This window comes from Synchiropus splendidus, chromosome 8, assembly GCF_027744825.2.
Source record: "Synchiropus splendidus isolate RoL2022-P1 chromosome 8, RoL_Sspl_1.0, whole genome shotgun sequence".
NCBI lineage: Eukaryota > Metazoa > Chordata > Actinopteri > Syngnathiformes > Callionymidae > Synchiropus > Synchiropus splendidus.
In genome coordinates this window covers 15,388,058-15,412,887 of record NC_071341.1, presented here as the reverse complement: position 1 = coordinate 15,412,887, position 24,830 = coordinate 15,388,058, and the positions used below count along the sequence as shown (strand labels likewise).

General features: G+C 44.7%; 2 protein-coding genes across 9 annotated transcripts in view; one reads left to right on the top strand and one right to left on the bottom strand.

Annotated features, from left to right (window-relative positions):
• Positions 1-24,830, bottom strand: part of nbeab (neurobeachin b) — a 223,080-nt gene that overhangs the window by 47,173 nt on the left and 151,077 nt on the right. For 5 of the 8 annotated variants that reach the window (XM_053872361.1, XM_053872359.1, XM_053872362.1 and 2 more), the window contains 2 exons: positions 21,170-21,319; positions 17,136-17,272 (listed from right to left, as the gene is read on the bottom strand). In XM_053872361.1, the coding sequence (XP_053728336.1) occupies positions 17,136-17,272; positions 21,170-21,319 (287 nt within the window). Of the gene's footprint in view, positions 1-17,135; positions 17,273-21,169; positions 21,320-21,417; positions 21,501-23,806; positions 23,945-24,830 lie in introns of those variants that run through there. The other 3 variants (XM_053872366.1, XM_053872365.1, XM_053872367.1) reach the window with 3 other exon arrangements.
• Positions 14,817-16,828, top strand: mab21l1 (mab-21-like 1). Its single transcript, XM_053872372.1, has one exon. It carries the CDS (start codon positions 15,134-15,136, stop codon positions 16,211-16,213), a length of 1,080 nt encoding a protein of 359 aa, XP_053728347.1. The 5' UTR covers positions 14,817-15,133; the 3' UTR covers positions 16,214-16,828.

The window sequence follows — 24,830 nt, the reverse complement described above, 5'->3', positions numbered from 1 at the left end:
TTGCATGAGCTCTTCTGCCTGGAACATGGTGTAATAATGGTCTTAAACCAGGCGTTATAAAGACAGAATTCCAAAGAGGCTTACAGCCTGGGTTTGCTGAAACACAAAAGTTCCAAGGGCTGAGGATGATGAAAGAAGGTGACGCTTGAAAACGGGCTTCTGGGATCCACAGCCCTTATTGTACAGAAGTCACATCAAATTAATGCTGAGGGCCATTTGCAGCCTTTCTTCTCCCGAGCTTTTCAGAAGGGATTAAGCTATGAAAACTCTGAAATTACTAAAGCACCTATTAGCATTAGGCTCAGCCTTTCTTGTCAATGGCTTTGAATGTGCTTCACTTCGCGAGCGGCTTGCACACTTTGAAAATATGTGTCATAATATATAAACACTTTCACCTGCAGAGCGTCATATTCAGGCCATTTGCTATTCAGCCAGTGTGAGGATGCCGACCTCAGCATTCAGGCAGTATGGGGTCTCCGTCTTCCTCCGCACCCCTCTGTGCGCTCACTTAATGCCTCTTCAAAGGAGCACAGGGAGTGCATGAATTGTAATTATGGCTTCTAACAGGATTCAAGAGCAGCCGTACGATGGCACTTGAGAAACAGGTCGTGTGGAGTTAAACGGCTGTCAAGACACTCACGGATCTCTGGCATGTGAACGCCGCAACAAAAGCTGAATGTGTCCACGTCTCCAGCCCTTTAAGCTGGTTTTCTTTCTGCGCCAGGAGCTGAGGGATCAATACAGGCTGCTGATGTCCACACTTCATATCCGCCGCCTCGGTCCAGGAGGTCGAACAATGAATTCTGGATACATATGTGCCAGGGAAGCAAAACTTCTTTGCACTTGTGTTATCTCCATAAACAGTTTTCAGCATAAAGGTTAGCGAAAGAGGCGATAAACAAACTGGCAACTGGAGGTCAGTGAAGCACTTGAAAGTGGTTCGACCTGCGATTATGAGGTTGCATGTGGAGCTTGAGAACGTGAGCCACTTAGCTTGACAGCACATGAAAGTCATCCGTCTTGCTTGATAGGAACCAAAATTAAATATGGCGGTATGGTTTTGAAAACGTGATGATACTAATGTCGAACCGAGTGGGCTCACAAGGTGGAACATTGCATTATAATTCACTTCTGTTCTTCAGTTCATCTTGAAATACTTGCATCTCTTTGGTTACTTCAAGTTACTTCAGTGCCACTAATGCCGAAGAGCCATTTGTGGCATCAAATAAAGTAAAGATTTCTGACGTCCGTCTTCCGATGAACGTGCAGCTTTTTTTGGGGGGAAAAACAAGGTGTTCCAAGGTTCACTGGGAGACTATTCCTCCAGCATGTCCTGGGTCTGACCCTGGCCTCCACCCAGCTGAAGATGCTGGGAATCAGCCACCAGTCAGTGGAAGAGAAGCTACTACTACTTTGAGTCTCACGCAGACGACCTCTACGTTTTGAAAGCTTGTATCTTTGGGTGATATATTTTTCAGTATTACCATTTGAAAAGAGCTCAGCAACCGATTCAAACCGAACCAAGCTACTTGGAAAGAAAAACACCCCAACATCCCGATGAATGGGAATCAATTAAAACCATTTTCAGGAATCGTTGGACTAAACCGAGCTGCCGTGGTGATTCATGTGTCCATCTAATAATACGGTCCCCACAAAAGGAAAGTGTTTGCAGGGAGAGGAAAATCTAAGTTCTCCCAATAATTACTGAAATAGGAGGTAATTTAACATCCAATTGCAGCATTTAATGAGAAATAAGAGGGAGATTTGATAATGGGAACCACGTGGAAAACCATGGAGTCACGCTAGTCCAAACACTCGGGCTAGTTGGGGTCCTACCAACAGTTGAAAGAGGCAGTGCAGCAGCGTGAAGTCCCGGTGCATGACCCTTGTTCAACCCTTAATTGGATTGAGAGGTGCAATGGAGGAAATTCAACACAGCTCATTCAGAAGGGGGTTTTTCAATGGCGCTGCCTGCAGCAGTTTGTCGATTCCACAACAATAACATTTAGAATCAAGTGACGGGAAACTTTTCAGTTTTCATACGCCGAACCTCTCACCTTCGCCTTCCAGGCAAAGCAGTATTTGGTTTTCACACAGCGCGAGTGAAGGAGTGAGACAAAGACCGGAGCAGGCCATTGTGCGGCCTTTCACACTTGCAATGGTCTTAAAGTGGCGACACGAGAGAATTCCTATTCATAAGTGACCAGACCCTTCAGCACTGTTCCTCGACTCCACGACCATCCTGAGTGGGAGAGAATATGCTTGAGGTGGCTTGATCGCAGTCCAAAACATGGCAACACGGTCCGTACGTGAGGATCCGAAGTGGACCTCAGCGTCGCAGGGAGGAGGCTTTAACTGAGGACTCATGTTTTCTTCGTAACACATTCACTGTAAGTGCTGAATCCCTTCAACTTCATAGCCCACATTCTGAACGTGTTTCATTCTAAACCTGAGTGGGTTGAATTGTTTTAAGACACTTGAAGTGTCCACGACTCCATCCAGGCATCCGTTCTGAGCATGAGGAGATTCTACGACTGTGTTTTGTCATCAAGTATGAAACGGAATTGACTTTGGCTTAGCTGAAGTTGGGAAACTTCCTCTACCCTCTGCTTCCCAGTCTGTTTCCAGTCAGGGGCTGCTACAGAAAGTCCCCTGGTCATGGCCATCCTCCTCATCCCCTCCTTTATAACATCCATGAATCACTTGCCTTCCACCTCTTCTTTTGTCCGCTACTTGAACACTTTTTTCATTCAACATGCTCCCTGCCCCTCCTCTCCACACAAAACCTTTGGGCCTAGAGACCAATGCCGAACAGATCCACCAAGAAACAGGCTCTCTCAACATGTCCCAGGTCTGCTTCAGGGCCTCCTTCCAGTTGGACATGCCCTAGATTTCCACAACTGGCTTCTCTTCAAGCGGAGGAGCAGTGCGTCTACTTCAAGTCGCTCCTGTGCTCGTATCAGCCCTGAATCATCAAACCTCCGAACAATCCGCTTTTTGGTACAGAAGACAGAACTAAACAAAATCGATCACCGGGTTTAAACCTGCATTATAGTCTGTATAGAGTAGAAGAAACATGAATATATTAACAGAATTGTGAAGCAACTGAGCTGGTGCATCTGCCTGACCCACCCATTATTGGTTTCACACCCGCTGAAGACTGGACAATGTTCTGCATTTGGGAAGAGACTAGCTATTGTTGAGACGACGAAACTTCTTGGCAGAATTAAGGAAGGGTTTTGAAGGCGTACTAGGCAGTGCTGCATATACTCTTATGTCACACCCTCAGGAGAAATGATGTTATCGTTTAATATCAGAATCCGAAAACTTACTTAATCCTGAGGGAAATTCTGTTCATAACATGCTCTGTACAAAAATTATCGCAATAAAATGAAAAAGAAATATAAAGTGCAAAAAGCTATACAAAAGATCAGAAAGAACAGAATATCGCGCTAAAGAATCTTTCAATGTAAATTTTTCAGGGATGAATTGTACAGTTTTATTACCACAGGTAGAAAGGACCTCCTGTGGTGCTCGGCCTTTCAGATGGGTAGTCTCAGTCTGTTGGTCCGTGTGCTTTTGTCTTGGACTAGGAGCTGATGGAGGGGGTGGCTGATGTTGTCCAGGATGCTCCTTAGTTTCAGGAGCATACTTCTCTCCATAACCATCTCCAAGGAGTCCAGATTCACCCCCACCACATCACCAGCTTTGCGGATGAGTCTGTTGAGTCTCTTAGTGTCCACCTCCGTTAATCTGCAGCCCTCACAAACCACAGCGAACAGAATGGCACTGGACACCACCGACTCATAAAACATCCCCCCGCAGATGTTGAAGGACCTGAGCCTCCATAAGAAGTAGAGACGACTCTATCCTTTTTTGTAAAGGGCCCAGTCCAGTATTAGTATATTGCTCTGTTAAAAACAGATGTTTATTGTGTCTAATTCCAAAGTTGCGCAGCGTAATGGAGCACACGTCACCAACGAAGCTACAGTATTTTCATGTGATTCCCATAGAGGCCTAAGCCGAGTGAATGGATGCAGTTGTTGCAGTATCGTCGCTCCTCCAATCGTCCCTACTTGTTTGTCTTTTGCAGCTTGTGAAACCGCCGACTCTGTAGGTCGACCTGGACAGGAGTCCATTCAGGCTTTTTTGTTTGGTGCATTTCTGAGCTGAGCGGCCTTTGCCAGCACTGACCTGCCTCAGATTCCTTTGTCTCCCCAAGTGAGGCTGGCTGAACCCCCGAATTGCTCTCTGTTGTTGTGTGTGGACGTGCATTTCAAGTTGCTTTGGTCCTGCTGGGCTTTCATCTGTTGAACTCATTACAGCGGAGCTCTCACTGGGCTCTATTAGAGCGGCAGAGTTGACGGGCTCCCCATGAAAGAGTCATGACGGACGGAGAAAGTGCTGACACGCAGGTTTCTGCCTCCAGGCTTCCACCTGCTCTGGAAACTGCCTCCAGGCAGAAGCAAGCGGGCAGCTCCATGAAAGATTGAAGAGCTGCACTTTTGAAAGACTTAGCCCGCTACTCTGCGGAAAGAAAGCCAAAATGATCCGGGCAGAAGCTCGGGAACGAGGTGAGAGAAATGTATGGTCAAAAAACAGGGAGATGAAAGAAGGCCATTAATGAAGATGTGCTGTTCTGGCCTGTTAGATTTCAAATGGTTTTCTCGGCGTGTCAGTTTCGGTGGGGTCCTGGCAGGGCTGGGCGAGAGCATGTGGGCTGTTGACACCATCTAAGCAAAGCAGGGATTAGGAGTTTACAGAGGCAGTAATATGATAGGTCAGAAAGAGGAGGCACTCCTCCACGGCGCTTGGCTCCGTAATGAATGATTGACTGGAAAAGGAGAAGCTGCCACTGGCTGGCTGAGTGCTCATCTTGACGCCTGCCGCACCGCTCCACGGCTCCCCTTGATCACGTTTCACTGCTCCCTTCTCATCTAAGGCACCAGTCTGCAGGGAAAAGCTGCTTTGCCTCTTATTTTTTTTCTCCCTAATTTACACATTTAAGACATTTTTGTTTGCTTATTTGCAATTCCTTCCTTCTTTTTTTTTTTTCTCGCCAGCGAGTCTCCCACTCCTGGAACCAGCCCCCACCACACTCACGGCCCGTCACTCGCATCCTTCCCTTCCGCCTGCAGGCAATGAGCTCATTTCAGGTTCCATAATTGCGCGGTGTTGTACACCTGTCTGCCATTAATTCTCCCCCGTCTCTCATTCTCCTTCTTAATGAGATATTTTTCTAATGATTGTGATGATGTTATTCCTAATAATGACTGTGCTTAGTGGGGTTGTTTTGCCACCCTCCATTCTCTGTAATTGGTATGCAGAGAAGGAGGTTGTTTTTTCACCCACACGACTTCAGATATTAACCGCAGACTTGTCAAGCTAAACACAGAGACTCAGGGGGGTCAGATGAAGGCTGTTGCTTTCACTTGGAAACTTCACTTCAGAGGGCTCCTCTTGACAAATACTTGGACCTTTCAACTCCTTTGAAACGATGCGTCGACATGCCACGCTGAAGGCTGCCTTCGGCGTCGGTATGGGACTCAAAAGTCCACTTTTCCCAACAACAACAACAACATATTACACCGTGGTAGTGGACACCCAGGCTGCTATCAAACCCCAGATTCCTCACAACTCTGAACTGTACAACGGTCAGTCAATGAAGGTTCAGCTCCAAACCCGAACTTTGACGTCCAAATAATCTACGTTAGCCTTAAAATATTGCTGGTTTACCGCCAGCTTGTCAGTTACATGTGGAGTAACACTTTTCTACAGTGTTTGCCGAACAGTTTTCCATGCAAAAACATGGCGCTCTCGCAGATTTGCGGGGATGTTTCGCCATTCCATCCGGAGCCGAGCGGTGTCACACCTACCATGTAACGCGGTTTGAGGGTGGTAATTACCGTGTAAAATAAGCAATTGGCATTTGCTCCATATGTCCCTCTCTTTCAGCGTGGAAGATGGAAATGAGGTGGGCTGGATGTGACTGTGACACGCTTCCCCCGTCTGTGCTCCAAACGGTGTGGCTTTTTCCAGTAACAGCCTAATATTCAGCGCAACTCAGCATCACCAGAACTAATGGGAGTAGACAAAATGTCTCTGCTGCCATCTTTGTCTCGCATCCGCTCAGGGTGAGCCTCCTTCCTATCCCTTTCACCTCCCCTTCATCTCCTCCATGTTGAAAGGAGGGTGACAGCGGCATAAAAACGGGGGTGAGCAGAAGTGGCTTCCATGTGGCAGCAGTGGATTGGAGTGGGGGGGGGGGTAATGTGAGTGGATGTTGCTGTGAACTTGGAAGAAAAGACAAATCACAATGCTCTCCTGATGTTTGAGGATGTTCATGGTGCATGTGTGTCCGCTTCTGATGGGACCTTTGAACTGAATCAGTCAGTCACTTGTCTTTAGATAAGTGTCCAACAAGGACATTTTGGGGAAAAAAACCGCAGCTCATTTGGGTTTGTCTTTTCAACAGCAATAAATCATGTTTTGGGAAACAAACTACAGGTAGTTTAACACTGTAAGGCATTGCACTGCTCCTACAACTTAATAAACAAACAGTGGCTACGAGGTTAATGTGTTTACTGAACATATTTTATCTGTTTTGAAACGTGGTTGTTCTGAATTAAATCATTCCTTTTCCTAAACTAATACAATCTACAAGGGTTGTTGGGCTCAACGGACTGTCTTGCACCATTTGTTTCAGTGGATCGCTTTAGCTTCACGTATGAATGCAACAACACTCCTCTCGACCGAGCAGTGTCCAGTCAATGAGGCCAACACAGCGGCCGACTGGAGAGTTTAGTTGGTGAAACACTGGTGATGTGGAAGCCATGAGCATGCGAGACTTTCACCCGGTGGTAGACGACGACACTGTTTAAAAAGCATTGGAAAAAAGCATTAAATTAATTTTACTATTTAAAGCATGTACTTCCTAAATGGACAAATATGATGATTTGAATATTTGAGAAATGTGTGGGTTCAAAATGTCCTCCTGAAAAGGTGTACAATTATTTTCATTTCCTTTTTCTTTGATCTACAGCTTTCGTAAGCAGAATTTTCAGTTCGTTTTTCATGATAATTTTTCCAATTACTTAGTACTACTTTATTATCACAATTAAAACGCAGGGTTTTTCTTCTTCATATGAAGCATTCTCTCATTCATTTTTCATGAGTCTGCCCTTTAGCTTCTTCTTTAAAAACAAGATTCTCGCGATAACAATCTCATCTCCGCAGCATGAGTCCTAATGTTTCCGTCAGCACGGTGAGACGAAGTCGTGTTAAGGTGACCACGGTTAAATCAACTTCTCATCCCCCCGCTTCAGGCAGGCAGGCAGGCAGGGCAGAGTTAACCCGCAGCCTGTAGCACGACAAAAAGGTGATAAATCACACAATGAAACAAGGCAGACTCCTTGGATTCATTAATGGAAATGGCCTGTCAATATGCTTGACACGTGTCAGCTGGGCTGGGCGCACAATGGGCCGGCCAACTTATGAACTCCCCGCACCACTCCACCAAGTCCATAAAACAACTGGCAGCGCCACTGGGGAGCTCGGGAGACACCACCCTCTCGCACAGACCACCAGATGACACAGATGGGGCGAAACCAAACAAAGACGAGACTCCCTTTGTACAAAAGAGGGAGCCCCTTTCAAAAGCTATTCATGCAACAAATTGGGGAAATCTGGCCGGGCAACACTCCGGGTTTGCTCTTTTATTAGCATGAGCCGCTTGACGCAGTAAGTGAAATCAGATTTACGGCCGTCGGCTACCGAGGTGGTTAAAATGCAGCGCGCAGACGTCGGTTTGAGCCCTTTACTACATTTGTGTAACTGAAAACACGGAAGAGCAACAGCGATTTTCTTGCTAGTCAGACTTTTGACATCTATTCTTACTCTGATGATGTTATAGCGCCAACAATAAGATCATTTACGGCAAATAAATAAACTTGTTTCAGAATAAGGCATGCAGTTTTACATTCTTATAAATAAATTAAAGATTAGAACTTTAAACCTTTAGCCAAGCTGAACACTAGCAGCTGCCTGGCTCTGAATCTTGTATCTGAGAAAGAAACTTAAATTTAAGGAAAACTACTTTGGAGACAAACCATCAATGAAATACTGGCACTAACTCTCCAAAAACTATGTAGACGTCGATTGAAACATGAAAAACATCTCCGGATCGTCCCGTGTGTCTGCATCTTCTAAGAATGTTTGCATAAAGGCAATAAGTTTCCATGAGGATAAAGGGCTGTTAACCTTCTGGAGACCACTTACTGTGGCTCCAGCGTAATTCAAAGGTCCATCAGAGGCGTTTGCTTCCATGTAGGTCATTAAATCCCTGCACACTGGCTTTCTCTTATTAGGCAACTCTGCTCCCGGAGCTGCACTGCTGCTGCCATCTGCATGGAGAGACATTTGTCATCATTAGCCCGACTCTGACAGTCGGCACCCGGCACCTTAGATCTCCACGACTGGCAATTATGAACCCTTCATTCCTTATTTATGCCGCATCTCCTAATTTCTCAGACAACAACCTATATCCCTACTTCGACAACGCCGGGTTTGGTGGCAGGAAGAAGCGGCGCTGCCTGGGATCTGAGGGGCTTCTGCCCCAACTGGAGCCGCGGGGAGAAGTGAGGACCAGCATCACGGGGGTCAGTGGGCAGATGATGACAGCGCCCACCTTCGGTTGGGAGACATCTTGCAGATATGAAGATTAATATGCTGTCGAATTGCTGACGTTCATGTCGAACATGTGACTTTATTTTCTCCGGAATATAATAATAAGATCAACTAAAATCAAACCATTCAGATTGTTGCTTTTTATTATTTATAATTGTTTTTTTTTTTTTAAGGGAAACACCTTCAAGCTTTTTTAGCATGTAGGTGTTTCTATTATTTTGTCCAACCCCTGTAAGTTGAATTAGGGAAACAATATGCTGCATTAGAATACAGTTGCTCAGAAAGATGGCCGATAATTAAAAAAAAAAAAAAAAAGTTTGTTGTGATTAAACATGACAAAAACAACATACAAAGTGAAGTAAGTTTTATTTTAGTTGTGATTATAATGAAATACTTAAGAAAACTACTGAAAACTTCTATATATTAAACCCAGAGCAGTCATTTCTATGTAGATTCCCATAAGCAAGGTGGAATAGCTAGCGAGTCCACAATGTGACGTGGTGAAAGCGCTTTTCTGGTCCCTTCTCTCGGACAAAAAGTTGGGTTGCATGTTGAAATATGGGGTTGAAATAAACATCACAGCTGTGTATCATCAAAACAAAACTTGAAACATCTCTTCAAAACTCTGAAGCACAGGAGACGTTTCAAGAGGGAGCCAAACATCGACCTCTTACTGCTGCCCCCGCCACCTGACCTCGGCTAAACAGGCGGGCTCAGGATGATGGATGGAACGTTTTCAAAAGTAGCCATTAGCACAACATGTATCGACACCCATATCTCCGTCCACATAATCGTATCAGATCAAGTCAGCAAATGAAATGGTTGCATGCAACGTTTGCTGGTTAAAACTGCAGAGCTACACGACTAATACACCAGAGGAAAACTGCTCACGAACCCATAAAGCGTGTGAAGAACTCAACTGAGCCTCTGTGCTGTGCGGCAACATTTAAGCCAAAATAAGGAGTATTCATGCTAAACTCATGCAAATAGATGCACGTCATTCATCACCGAGGCTGACAAGCGTACCATATTGCAGAGGGGAGGGGTCAAGGGCCACACCAAGCTGAGACAATCTATTACAGTCCTTAATCTACGCACTTCCTCACTGTCTCCAGATTATTTCCACCACGCCGATAACTTGGTCTCTTTGTCTGTGCCGTGCGGCGAGTGACGTCACAGACGGGCCGGCGAGCAGCCTCGGGGCCGACAGCGCCGCAGCTTTCTGACTCGTCCTGGTGAAGGCTCGCTAATTCACCGCAGAGCATAAAACAAATGAACGGACTCCATCCGAAGGGGGTCTGCGGAATTACCCGGCCTCCCGCCGAGACGCCATATTGCCCGGAATAATAAAGGCCCGTTATTAAAAACCCCCGATGACAATCTCCTCTTCTGACAAATAACATTATCGGGGAACGTGTCGGCGTGAGTGGCGGCCATCCGGCGAGATGATATTATTTCTCACAGTTTGACTGCTCGAGTTAATGTCACACATCTTTCACACGTCATTGCTTTTAATCTGATTTATACACAAATGTGTCATCCTATTAGGTCCACTTTGACTAATCTGCACATTAGCGCCGAGGCTAGCTGCTGCCTTCCGGTCCCTCCATTTTACAACTCAAGGCAGTGTTGGATGTTTTATCTTTGCTAATGGGATTATTTCAGAAAATACTCTCCTCTTGTCGGGCTGCCGACCAGATTCATTTCAAACATTATGACCAGATCATATCATTGAACCAGCATGTATGTGTAAGGGAAATGACTGACTCCCTGTAATGTAAAACTATGGATAAATAAATGTATCAATTCACTTGCGGTACGCATTCATTTTTAATTCATAGTTTCCGTAGTTTTTGAACTTCCTGTTAGTCTATCCCATCTTGTTCCCTCCCTCGATCCAGACCAGAACCTCCCGTCACAGGAACAGCTTCTTTCTGATGCATTTGTGGTCAGTCCTTTTTATTTTATTTTATTTTTGACAGCACATTTTCCAAAGCACTTTCCTAGTTGACCATGGCAATAAATCTGATTCTGATTCTGAAATAATATGGAAAAAAAAAATCAAAACCAAAAACGATGGGAGGAAAACAGAGTGCCTGGAGTAAAGCAACACACGCATGAGGAAGCACAAACAACAACAAACAAACTCCTCTTGCTGTGAGCAACTGACTGCTTCTCAAGGTGCAGCTCCACTTGAACAATGGCTCAACACGGCTGGTCAAAGGGGGGTCACACACAAGTGTGTAAACATATACATGCTTAAGGCTGATCCTCTGTTAGAGTGACAACATGATATGGACATTTCAATTATTGTCATAATTCTAATACCTCAGCACTATAATGAAGTAATGAATCCAAGACAGTATTGATTCTTTGTTTACAGTTTTAATTTATTTTCCTCCACTGTCCTTACCAGGGCGAAAGGTGGGGGACACCCTGGAAAGTCACTGTTAATATCTTAATCTCAATGAACCACAGTGAAGCCGAGGTAACCCGCGATTCATGGCAAACAAATCACGCATTTTGTATCTGTTCCAAATGTAACCTAAAGGAAGATGTTATCGTTTTCCTCATGCAAACATTGGTTTACTCCAACATAACAGATACTGTCAAGAACATTCTTCAGAACAACCTCAGAGGCTCTGAAGAGGCTCAACAACATGCTAAAAGCAAAACATTGTTGGTCACTCTGGTGTTGATAACATCTTCCTTTCAGTTACATTTAGAACAGATACAAAATGTGTGATATATTTGTCATTAATCTCTGCTTTAGTGCGATGAATTGAGAATAAAAATAAAGGATCTATTGACAGCACTACTTGAAATATCTTCATTAAACTCTGAATTTCATTTTAGCTGAGGTGCACTGACAGACAAAATGCTATTTTCACAAGTTTTATGAAGAAGAGAAACATTGCAACCATTTTTAAATGGTTCCTGAGAGTCAGGCTCAGGATAAACCAAGCAGTGCATGCACACACTCATGGCTTTGACACTGCAATATGAGCAGCATGATCAATCCTCATAACACAGAGCTAAGGGCTGTATCAAATGCATCACGTCAGAGCAGCGATAGCTTCGTGAAACTGAAATCACACGCTGTATAGTAAAGTGCCTCTGACCCTTCATGAGGCCGCGCTAACAGGACAACCACTCTTGCCTTGCAAATGAAAAAAAAAAACAGAGAAGAAATAAAATGTAGGAGGAAACATGGTGACATTCCCTGGAAACAAAGAGGCCTTCAAATCCGGGTCACATGCTTGTGCTGAATAGAGGAAGACGTTAAAGTCATTGTAGTGATTTACACCATTGTGCATGAATTTTGACGGCTCGGGGGAAAAAAAAAGTCTGCTGGAGTGGCTGTCTATGTATCGCAGTGGAAGAGGCTGTAGCTGCCCATTAGAACAAGAGGCGCAGCCGAGCTTGCAATGCTGTAATGGCAACAATCGGGCTAAGAGGATTGGACTGTCTCAGGCCCAACCTGACAAGTGCTGGAACTACAAAGAAGGTTGCCAGATCTTGGCAGCCACATGCTTTAGATTAAGAGGTGATAATCTGGATGAAAATCCCCCCTCCTGCTTCTATCACGCTATGCTGAGGGCCAGAAGGTTGGAGCCCAACTGGAGAGGTGCAACTGGATTCAGAGGTATCTGACTTGGTGGGTCTGGCTTTGATACAAGTACCTGCTGAGGAAAGGTACACCGCTTCCTCTCGCCTCGCCACGACCTCCGATCACATCCTCTCAGCATAATTTAGCACCCACGTCTCCAAATGATCACTTTGTGCCACTGACTGTTTACTACACCCTGCGGTGTGACGCCATCATGACCACCACCTACTTGTGTTCTCATCTGACGCACAGGTGGGTTGTGTCAAGAGTGGAAGACACAATCTCAGTCCTCACCTCAACTACAAGTGTTCAGGAGCTGTCATACATTCAGGAACTGGACCTGCTTTTTGTACATATATTCATATTTATATTGGTGCTGCACATTTATGACTTTATAGACACTGACTGTTTGATCATTCTAAAAGATATTGGCCTTAAAATGCATTATCTAAGTTGACTTCTATATTGTCGAAAAAAAAAACAAACAAAAAAAAAAACATTAAATATTTTTATCTAAAATTCACATTAATATTAAGTGTCCAACCAGTCTCAAATTGGGCAACAACCATGAGCATCGATTGATGAGTGTGTAACTGCACGACTCCCCAACAGCGGTGACCATAACAGACTCATTTGTTTTAAACACTTCATGTCCGCTTATTGGAAGGGCCGGCCCTGCTGGTCACGCTGCTGAATCACGCATCAAGCAAATTGCACTTTCATGTTGTGTGTTTTAAAATCCACACCACAGTTTGCATTTTCCTCATAATAAATATTGCTGTTTTTTTTATGTCAAAAATGTTTTCATTATATTTATCGTCATGACACGTTTTTCTTCTACTATTTATTTATTCATTATTTATTTATTTGTGAAACAAACTGCTCAATAGATGAAGATTCTTTTTACTGTAAATATATTTGTGGAAAACCTTTGATTTATTGCTTGAAAAGTGAGTGTACATTGGTGTAATGCAGTATTGAGGTATGGATTTCAGGGCGTTTCTATTCAAACGGCCTCATTTGAGAGCGATAATTGAAGCCGCCTTGGTGTGGTTTCTGCCTGGCAACAGTAAATAACCAGCGTCCGCGGAGCAGAAGCTGCTGACCGCGTTGAAACGCTGATGATCATGGGTGTCACTGATCCATCAGGGTCCTCCTCACGCAGCCCGGTGCAGCGGGAGCTGCAGCTGACGAGCGCCCTCATAACGTCTCCTCGATGCTCCTCTGACTGGAGCCCGGATGAGCGTAAACGCCTTCATGTTCTTCATCTGATCCGCGCGTCGTTAACGTTTTGAAGTGGCGTTCAAAGCCGCATCCACAGTTAGACGCCGAAGCAGAGACGGGAGTCAAGTTCAGATGCGTCATGGCGCGATAGGACTCCAGTCAATTATGGCGCGAAGGCCAAGCCACGCGTGGCACAGAAATGTCGTTCAAAAGAAGAACATTTTTACAGAAACGGAAACTTTTTCTCAACGGAAATAATACAGTTCTATTTAGAGAGGAAATTTGTCTGAATATTAATATAATGGACCCAATACAATTCGAAATAAGTAGCAGGAAGATAAAAATAAATTGAAAACAAGCATTGTGTAAATTTCACTTCATTTATCAAATGCTAGAATGCTATTATTTTCATTAGTTCATTAAATAGATAATATATCAGTAAGATAAGATTAAAACTCAAATTATTTCATTTCAAATGTGTTACTTCTTCACTATTTAAATAGTGTTACTTCTTCACTATTTCAATTTCAATGTGTTACTTCTTCACTATTTAAATAGTGTTACTATTTCACTATTTAAATAGTGAAGAAGTACCATTGTTTTATACCAATGTAGTTTTCTTTATTACCATTACTATATATTTAAGCATATATTATATTTAAGCATATATTATATATTTAAGCACCAATATCAGTGAAATACAAATAAAAAACAATTTAAATAAAACAAATACATATTTTTTTTTATAAAACTAGTTTTACAACAACGAAATCAATAGATTAAAAAAAGCATATAAAATAGTTTCATGAATATCATGTTTTCTAAATTTAGATAAACCACGTGTGCTTCACAGACACACACACACAAACAGTTTTGATAAATAGGAACACGTTTGCATCAAAATATTTGCTGCAATAAAAGTATAAACATTAATTAATTCCATTTAGTAAAGGCAAAAAATGCTAATTTAAATATTAAAAAAAAACCCGCATCCATTTTGGATAAATGTGAAAAAGCAAAGCCACAATAAGTAAAGAGCTGATCGAACACAAATGCATTTGAAATGGAATCTCAGCAGCCGCCGCTTGTCCTGCAGGAGCCCGGGCTCGGGAGTCCGACTCGGGAGCAGCCGTCCGTAAAACGGTTTTGTTCTCCAAAGCATGTAGGTGTAGAACCACCTTCGCTTTGGACTTGGATATAACGCTCGCGCAGGACGATAAAACGGTGACGCACCGTACTGTGATTGGACACCGCGGAACCAAGCCCTCCCCTGCCTTAAAAGTGTGTGTGTGTGCGAGGGAGAGTGGCGGGGTAAAACAGCGCGGCTACACCGTCTCACACACACACACAAACACACTCCACGCTGCGCAATTACGCGGACTTTTCCTGACCGTTTCAAGGATTTTTCAACAGAAAGCTCAAATGCAGCTGCAAAGAGAGTCGACGCTGTGACATGACCGCGGTGCTCTGAGCACGTCTCACGCTATTTTACCCCCTTTTTTCTGTCTAGATCGTTCTCTTTCTTCTCTAAAATTGGCTCCCGTACAAACAGCCGCGTTGGATCCGTCGGCGTACTGCGAGACTCCGGTCTACAATCCGGATCTCTGCCCGAACATGATCGCCGCCCAGGCTAAGCTGGTCTACCACCTCAACAAATACTACAACGAGAAATGCCAGTCTCGGAAGGCGGCCATCTCCAAGACCATCCGGGAGGTGTGCAAGGTGGTGTCGGACGTCCTGAAGGAGGTGGAGGTCCAGGAGCCGCGCTTCATCAGCTCCCTCAGCGAGATGGACAACCGCTTCGAGGGGCTGGAGGTCATCTCTCCCACCGAGTTCGAAGTGGTGCTCTACCTCAACCAGATGGGCGTCTTCAACTTCGTGGATGACGGCTCGCTGCCGGGCTGCGCCGTGCTGAAGCTCAGCGACGGCCGCAAACGGAGCATGTCCCTGTGGGTCGAGTTCATCACCGCCTCCGGGTACCTCTCCGCGCGCAAGATCCGCTCCCGCTTCCAGACCCTGGTGGCGCAAGCGGTGGACAAGTGCAGCTACAGAGACGTGGTCAAGATGGTGGCGGACACCAGCGAGGTCAAGCTGCGCATCAGGGACAGATACGTGGTGCAGATCACCCCCGCCTTCAAGTGCACCGGGATCTGGCCCCGGAGCGCGGCGCACTGGCCCCTGCCGCACATCCCGTGGCCGGGGCCCAACCGGGTCGCGGAGGTCAAGGCGGAGGGATTCAACCTTTTATCCAAAGAGTGCTACTCGTTGAACGGGAAGCAGAGTTCGGCGGAGAGCGACGCCTGGGTGCTGCAGTTCGCCGAGGCCGAGAACCGACTGCTGCTGGGCGGCTGCAGGAAGAAGTGTCTCTCGGTGCTCAAGGCTTTGCGGGACCGGCACCTGGAGCTGCCGGGCCAGCCGCTCAACAACTACCACATGAAGACTTTGGTTTCCTACGAGTGCGAGAAGCACCCGCGGGAGTCGGACTGGGACGAGAACTGCCTGGGAGACCGTCTGAACGGGATTCTATTGCAGCTGATTTCCTGTTTGCAGTGCCGGAGGTGCCCGCACTACTTCCTCCCGAACCTTGACCTCTTCCAAGGAAAGCCCCACTCGGCGCTAGAGAACGCGGCCAAACAGACTTGGCGACTGGCGAGAGAAATACTCACCAACCCCAAAAGCTTGGAGAAACTCTGAGAGGTAAAACAAGACCGCTCACAGGCCTAAACGGACACAAATATTCCCGACACATTCTGTGAGTTTCCTCTGCTGTCTTTTCCTGTCCTTATTTCTACGTTGACCTTCTCATCATTTGCACCTTTTACGCGCGTGTCAATATTTAAATTATTGGCTACCATTAACCGACGTTATTTTTTTATTATTATCACCCCCCTAAAAAAAGAATAAAACGCACTCATCTGTACATTTTTCTACTGTAAATACATTTGTGACTCCAGTGGTATGAAAATTGTGAATGTTGTTCTGTGACACCTGTTCAAATCTCAGCATTTCTTTTAGCGACAGTTTTATTTATACATCAGTGCTAGTCGAACCCTTTTTTTTAAATGGGCGTTTTGGTGATTTGTTTTTATAAAAGAAACTACATTCCAACGACTTTACTTGAATTATTATTTAAATTACTCGTGTTTTAGGCCAACATGATGAAAAAAAATAACGTATATTATAAAATCTATATATTACAGTTTTTAATTGAGAAGAAAAAATGCACTTGAATACACTGGATTAACATCTGTGATCTGTTTCTGTCTTTCATCTAATTTAAAGAGCTAATAAAACGAGTTGTTATATATATATATTGTGTCCAATTATGGTTTTGTTACGTGTGTTTAGGCGCTTCAATTGTTATTTAAGAGACACGCACTCACCACAGCTGGATGTGGCTAATTAAATCTGTTTTTCTTTAAAACAAATAAAATTCGCGGCCTAAATGTTGCACTGGCAGTGACCTCAAAGACACCATAAATGATTCGAAAATAACCAAAATGAAGAGAAACATTTTGAATTTCTGGCATAACGCAAACAGGTCGTGAATATAAAAATGGCGGATAAGTCGCCATTTTATGAGACGATGATATTGTGGTTATTAAAACGGACTCACCTTGGCGTCGACATGCTTGAAGGCGGGGTCATCCTCATCCACCTCGAAGTAGATCTCCGTGGTGGTGATGGACATGGTCCCCCGGGCCACCAGAACCGGGGCCACCAACTGGGCCGGGCTGCTCAGAACCACAGGACCTGCGAGTACCCACACAGAAATTATTAATACTAAAAACACGTTTTAAGAAATAATGTAAAAGTTGTACACTTCATAATATATATATATATATATATATATATATATATATATATATATATATATATATATATATATATATATATATATATATAGATATATATAGATATATATATAGTAATGAATAGTAATACCGGGAGACACATAAACGCGTTTTTTTTATTTCACAATGTACAGTCACTTTTTTAAAATTTGTATTTCTCTGTAAGGTTTTATTTCTCTGCGGTCAGCTGACAGGGCTCTTGCTCTCCTCTCCTCCTCCGTGTTCTCACGTGCAGCGGTGATTTGTCTCCTCTCCGGATATTTATCGATCCCTTCAACTCCAAAGAGCCACTTTAATGTCTCATCCATCTTAATCTGCGACCCTCAGCCAATTACGGCCGATAGTGTTACAGCAGTACAAGTGGATTTGGGCCCCCGGTCCCACAGCGACTCTCCATCGCTCTCTCTCTCCCTCTGTGTACAGTTGATGCTGTCGGCCACCAGGCTCTTACGACCGGGAAATCACCAGGTGCCCGAAATTCAAAAATAAACATTCAATTCTAAAATTCCCACAATAAAATTACTCAGTCATGCTATCTAATAATATTGACAAAAACGCGTTGCACTTCACTGCACGTGGGTCATTTTGTGATGGAGTAGCGATAGAATAAAGTCAAAATAAAATATACAAGCACTGCTGCAATGCAATGAGCAAAAATACATCAGTAGATATAATAGTTTAAACATTAAAACTTTTGAGTTTCTTTAAAATCCATGCAATACAACTGCGATATATTAATAATATATATATTTCCTTATAATATACATCATTGCTATTATAATACTTCACAGGTGAAAGCTGGGACTCCAACATAAGACAATAAAGAAAGAAAGACAACATTACTCTTTAATGCTGCATGAGAAAAATAACAACACTATTTGCAAAAAACGATAATTTCAATAATGTGCTTCCGGCACATCTGCAGATGAGTCCCACCACAGAATGAGGCTGTTCTAATAACCACACTCACTCAACCACCGCCTTCGTGCTCCTGTACTGTAGGTGGCGCTGACTTCATCGTCATGCAGTAATGATTTTAAAAACTGATTCTTATTGTTGCTAACACATTCACGGAAAAACAATGGATCATGCGGACGAATCCTGGCTGTGTCACTGGATTCATATCGTGAAAATATAACAAGAAAATGGCCTTTTTTTTTATTCCGGCTACAGAGCAGCAGGGTGTGTTTGGCTGTGGAGTGTGTTCTGGCTACAGTGCTGCACACACACACACTTGCCTGCAGCGCTGAAGCCCAGCCTCCAGTGCTCACGGGGAGGGGGAGGATTAGGAAGTAATCCCCTCAGGGATCCTTCCATAATTAGGCTATATGGCTTTATAATGTTTGCAGAAGAATAATAAAATTAAGCAGCATCACCGATCCACAGTGTGCATGAGCTACAGTGCGGTCCGGCTTTTATTGAAAATGCAAATGAAGGCGGTGCATGTGATCACTTGAAACTCAAACATGTTCATGTTCGGGCCGATATTTATCACCGATATTCCTGAGTGTGCGTCTAAAGGGTTTAGTTAGAAATGAAAGCATCACTAGCTTTCCTTTTTTTTTCAATATTTCTTGATGTTAATAGCAAATATAGAGCCAAATTATTGCTCCAGTCCACCATCTAAACCCGCCATAAGTAAATACTTGAAAGAGATTCCTGAGGGAGAATGAATAGATGGTGGTAGTTCCACTCTTTCTTTGTCAACATGTCACCACTCCAGGAACAAGTCTTTTGACTGGGACCTCAAACGAACACATATTGTCTATATAAAGTCAGATCACTACAGTTGTGGCTGCTGAACCACACTGGGGGTTTTCACCGACGGAGATCCGGCGGAGCGGTCGCATCCACTGCCTCTTGCCTGAAGTGTCATGTGAGACTGGGACTGATCTCTTTCTCCCCCTCAGTGAAACGCTGTGTGCATGCAGAGGGCCTTTCACTGTCGGCAGGGGAGCCAAACTAATCATAGGTTCAGTAACCACCACTGCCTCGATCCTTGAGCTGCAGACGCCCCCCCCTTTTGGCAGGCGCTGAACCAACGGCTGACAGGAGGAGCACTGTTGTTGACTAGGATCACGTCCCGGATCGCTTATTAAGGCCGCTCATGCTTGAGATTAGGCAGCGATCGAGCCGCCAAATAATGAGAATCAGCTCCCACAGTGGTCAAAGTACGGACTCACCATCACATTATATTTGGTTTAACTTCTGAGAATACGGATCTGGGTCACATCAGGAGTGAAGACAGTCCTGGGAGGACAATCCCGATGAGGATGCCGTGTCTTAATCCTGATATTACTACTAGGAAACTACTCTCATGCTACTGACCGGCCAGTTTATTTTGAGCCGCAAACAAGGTTGGTCATTTGTAGATACAGTTTAGACAGGAAGATGGTGATGTGGCAGGCGGCATGAATGAGAGGAAACTGCAGTACTGTGCAGCTGAAATAGATGCATAAAATGATGACGTTCCACAGAGAAATAGAAGCAAAAGGGAGGAGAAACATTTCTGCTCCTTCCATGCAGCGATGCAGACAAGAGGAAGCTGACCACTGCCACTCCCCAATTCACTGCCAGTTACTTCACTTGACGCCATCTTGTCTCAAGCATTTTTGGGTCCTGAACTCAATAAAATTACTCAAGTAAATTAAAAAAAGGTAAAATTAGTAAGAACATAATATGCATACAATGTGGTGAAAACCAAAAGTGAAGGTAAACAAGTAAATGGTGAAAGGGTTTCATTTTGGAAAAAAAAGAGGTGAAATTAATTGAGTATATTTTAGTATTAATTACTAAAGCAGACTGATGAAGAGAATGTCACATTAAAACTGTCACTGGAACATCAGAATTTTGAGTTGAGTTCCAAACAGACCCAACAACAGAAGGTTCCTGAGGGTACCGGCGACTAGACCCTCGGCTCCAGAAGGGTGCGGCGGTGTTGCACTGCAACATTGTGTGGCTCTTTACAGTTGAAACACCTCAAAAGATTTATCATCGAATCCCAAATATTCCGATTGAAACCGCCACTCTAAAGCAACACAGTTTGCCACGGCGACCTGCCTATGACTTTAGCTTTGTGTTTTGATCCGTGTAGCTCATTTTGGCTACCTGCTCGACCCGAACGCAAACAGGAAGGTTTGGCGGCGTCCTCCGAAATTCATCTGCGAGATCTTAGAGAGGATTTCAGCACTCGGCGTTGCTCTGGCTCCGAGAGCTCAACCGTGATGATTCAGAGGCAAACAGTGTTATAAAACAGATATTGTCATCAAGGCTTAGTGGAAGCGTCTTCGCAATGTGAATCATATTCAGATGGAAGGATAAACTCACGCACATCTGTGATCACAAACATCCGTTTGAGAGGTCGCTGCAATGCTGTTTGGGGGAGTTAACACCCTCTAAAGTCCATTAGTTGCAGGATAATTTGGGGAATTTTGTTCACAATGCTGCATTCAGACAACCGCAGAGCTCTTCTACGACAGGAAGGAAAGCTGTTGATCTGGATGCTGAACATTTAACTGTGTAATTTGCTACATGTATTTCACTTGAAACGTCCCTGATTAAAGACAGACACTGTGTAGTGGATGAGATATTGGATGTCAGAGAACATGACTCGCTCCCTGGCTCGGCTCTCAACTCTCTGATCTTTGGAAAATACCTTCTCCGGTCACTTGGCAAGACAAAAGGAGGTTGAGGCGAAGCATTAGCACGTTCCCGTTCACTCACGGAATCCAAAACACGAGCAAAGCCCTGGCATTCTACACCCCAGGCCGACCGTGAGAGAGGCGTGTGAACCTACCGCCCAGGTTACCGTCCATCTCCTTCTCCTGCAGCAGGCTGGCGGCGTCGTCCTCTCCGTCCAGGATCAGTTCGGTTTCTGGCGCTTGGCTCGTGACGGTCTGGCAGCGGTAGCTCTTCCTCGACTTCACCACACCGTCCTCGTCTTTCTCTGCGGGGAACACGGGAGGAAGAATACACAACATTTGACGATGTTATGAAGTCCACCATCTTTGCCTTGACAAAAAATCCTTTAACTGTCAGAGCTACCTGAAGTAGCAATGTTAGACTGCACACAATCTTTCGAGCCAGTATCTTGTTTCCGTGTTAATGCCCAAAAGAAGATGCTTGCTTCAGCTGACCCCTGGTTGGTGAACCAACATGTGCCTGGATCACGTCGAGGCTCCTTCTGTGACTTGGTCTCTTCTCAGTCTTGACCTCCAAATAACTTGGTTTCAATGCCTTGGTCTCTATACTCTCCAGTCTCGATACTGTCTTGGTCTCGGGTGTTGTGGTCTGGACTACAACACTACCATGAACCAGGAAGTGACCAGGAAAGAGGGAAGTGGGTTTCTCAAACCCAAGGCCTGCAGACCCCATGAAGCCCATGATGTCATTAAAAATGGCCGATGACATACGCCACTGGCTTCCGCTGATCAAATCCCAAAATGTGCAGCAACAGTTGACACTTGTGTTGTACATAACATAGTCACCTCGTCTAATTAAACAAAGCTGACGTCAAAACTTGAATGTATTTGATTCTCTTTTTGTGCTTTGACACAAGTTGAAAAACCATGTTTTAGAGTCTCCTTGTTTAGACCATGCTAATTTACACATGGTCATTAGCTAAAACAAGCAAACTGCTACATGACAAAAATGCAACATTGTTGATGTTTTTGAGTATTTTCTTTTCCTATAGGTGCGTGTAAATTTATCCGTAGAGTTTTTTTTTTTTTTCTATCAGGGGATTCTATGGCCTACAGATTATATTACATGTATACAGGCCATGGATGTGACACACTATTGGCCAACCATGTTCGGTATCTTAGAGACGCTGGAACATCCTACTGTGTTAAAGGATATAGGGAGGATTTTTAAAAAGCTTAAACACATGATATATGATGATATACAATACATGAAAACTATAAATACACGGTTACTGTTTTGTAGATTTTCCAATATCTTGGGGGGTACTGGATGTAACCGAGAGATTATGAGATTATATTCATAGTTAAGTCATTTATCATTCATAAATATCCACCACTTATTTGCAGTCTGCTGCAGTCTGTCCCAGGTACATAAGGTGAGAGGAGGAGGACACCCTGGACTGAGGGCAGGTTCAACGTATAGACCAGAGGTGGGCAATGACATTTCAAAATTAAAGGGCCACATTGGAATCTGTAACAGTTGTGTGGGGCCACTATGCCAAAAGAAAGACAGCGATGACTACAAAACATGATGGAAAAATATCAATAATATGAAAAAATATCGATATGCCATGAAACCTATTGAAATATTTCATTTTATAAGCACTTTATTTAAATATAATACAGCTATGGATCAGATATTCAAGATAAAGAGGCAATTTATTTCCTCCAATATTCCTTCAATGCAATTTGAGGCACATGAAAAACACAAAAATGGCCAATGAAAAGAAGAAAATATTAATGTTGAAATAAGAACATACTACATTTACTGCTGAAGAACAAAAAAAGGCAGAAAAAATAGGACATGTTATTTATAGTTTTGGTCAGACGTCGATCGAGCCACGAAAACACAGGCATCGGGCCGCATATGGCTCCTGGGCCGCGCTTTGTCCAGGTCTGGTATAGACAATCTCACACACACAGACATGCCAAAAATCACCTCCAAAATTCAAGACCATTCGACACAACCTCAACCTATCGCACAATTTCGCCCCCAAAAAACAGACGGTTAAAAACAATCCGAGTAAGTCAGAAGGTTCAGAAAGAATCCGCCACATCAGCTTAATATATTTTGTTAATATTTCAGCGACACGAATTGACGCCACATTAACAGTGACTTTTTCTTTTCATGCAGAATGTGAGCTGCTCTGCAGCGTGTCGCCACAGCATAATAAAGCATGTCACAGTACATATCCGCCCGCTGAATACATTCACAGGCGCTGAACATCACAGGGCTTTCGGCTTTTATATCCAGACAAGGTCAAACAGCGAGACACTATCTGCATCTTGAAAGACCAAGAGGGGCGGCACGTGGAGCTCGCAGTCGATTAGAGATATCGCTGGCTGCTTTTGGAGACGTGACAAGAGCGGGAGGGAACAGACAGCACAATTAGGAGGCTGCCTACGCCGCTGCTACATCCGATGTGTTCATACATGCCGCGGAAAGAAAGAAAACAAAGAGGCCTCAAAACATATTCATCAGCTGGGATCTGAAACATGGGCCTGCCTGCCACACATGAAGGTTCAGGCGGCGTTGTCTCATATTGGAAGAGGAGGAATTGGCTGGGAGGAAGAAATGGAAGGTGGCTGACACCTGCCTGACACTCTTCCTTCCACGGCGCTCCTTAACTCTCTCCTCTCTCTCCCCTGAGGAGCAGGTACCGCGACGTGCGGAGGTCACATTTGACTGCTGTCAACGCAGAAACAAGCGCACACACACACGCAAAACTCACAACCACCTCCTGCTCTGTCTCTGGAGCACATCAGCTGTGGGGGGGATGAAGTTGCGGGAACGGACTGCGCAGCGTCAGAGGCAAAAGTCGGCCTGTGGTCAGCAGATCAAAGGCAGCGAGTGTAACTGAAGACTGTAATTCTGCAAAGGCTCATTATGCAGAAGCAAATGAGGGGAAGCCTGCAGACGTGCGGCTGTTGTGATTGGCAAGTGTGCCCAGCGCCCACTAGAGCAAATAAACCACGCTGATTTCCACACGCAGACTGCAAACAGCGACGGTGCTTCAACAAGAACAGAATGTGCTGCCTGTTTCCTGGCTGCTCCAAACACCCACGCCACCTAAGTGTATATTTTCACAGCGGAAATGAAGCCATGAACAAAAGGCGGCGCACAACAGGCCGGTGCGATGAACAACACGGGGAGCTACTGCAGCTTAAACAGCCCGTGAGGAACATCAGAGGTGCGTTCTAGTCAGAAATGGAGCCAGAAGACACCTCCAGTCAGCGTTCAACTTGTCTCAGGTTGCAGCGATTATACAGTTCTGAAGCCTTCTGGGTGACCTCAGCGGGGCTGACAGAGACGTGCCAGCTGTGACCGGAGCCGGGTCACCCAGCTGGCACGGCACCGGCGCTCAGGAAAACACAGACACTGCGGGATGTTTTCGCTCATTTCTCTGGTGAAGCAGTGAGTGAAAGCCGTCCGCTCGGGGAACAGCCGCTCACCTGGACCCAAGCAGCAAGGACACCCCGAGGTAAAACACCCCGTTAAGCACTTGGATCAATATTAACGCGACTTCCATTTCATGCTTGCCCAGGTCCAATCACCGAACAATATACTCTTAACGCCGGAGCGAAGTGCTGGTAACAAGAGCGGGTTATTACAGGCCGAGGGCAGAGACAGGAAGTGCTGGCTAAGCTGTCAACGACGCTAATAGACAATGAAGCAGAGTTTAACCTCCCATCACACGCGCTCACGCGCTCGCACACCAAATCGATGGCCGAGGTGATGCTAATCTGAAGGTGTAG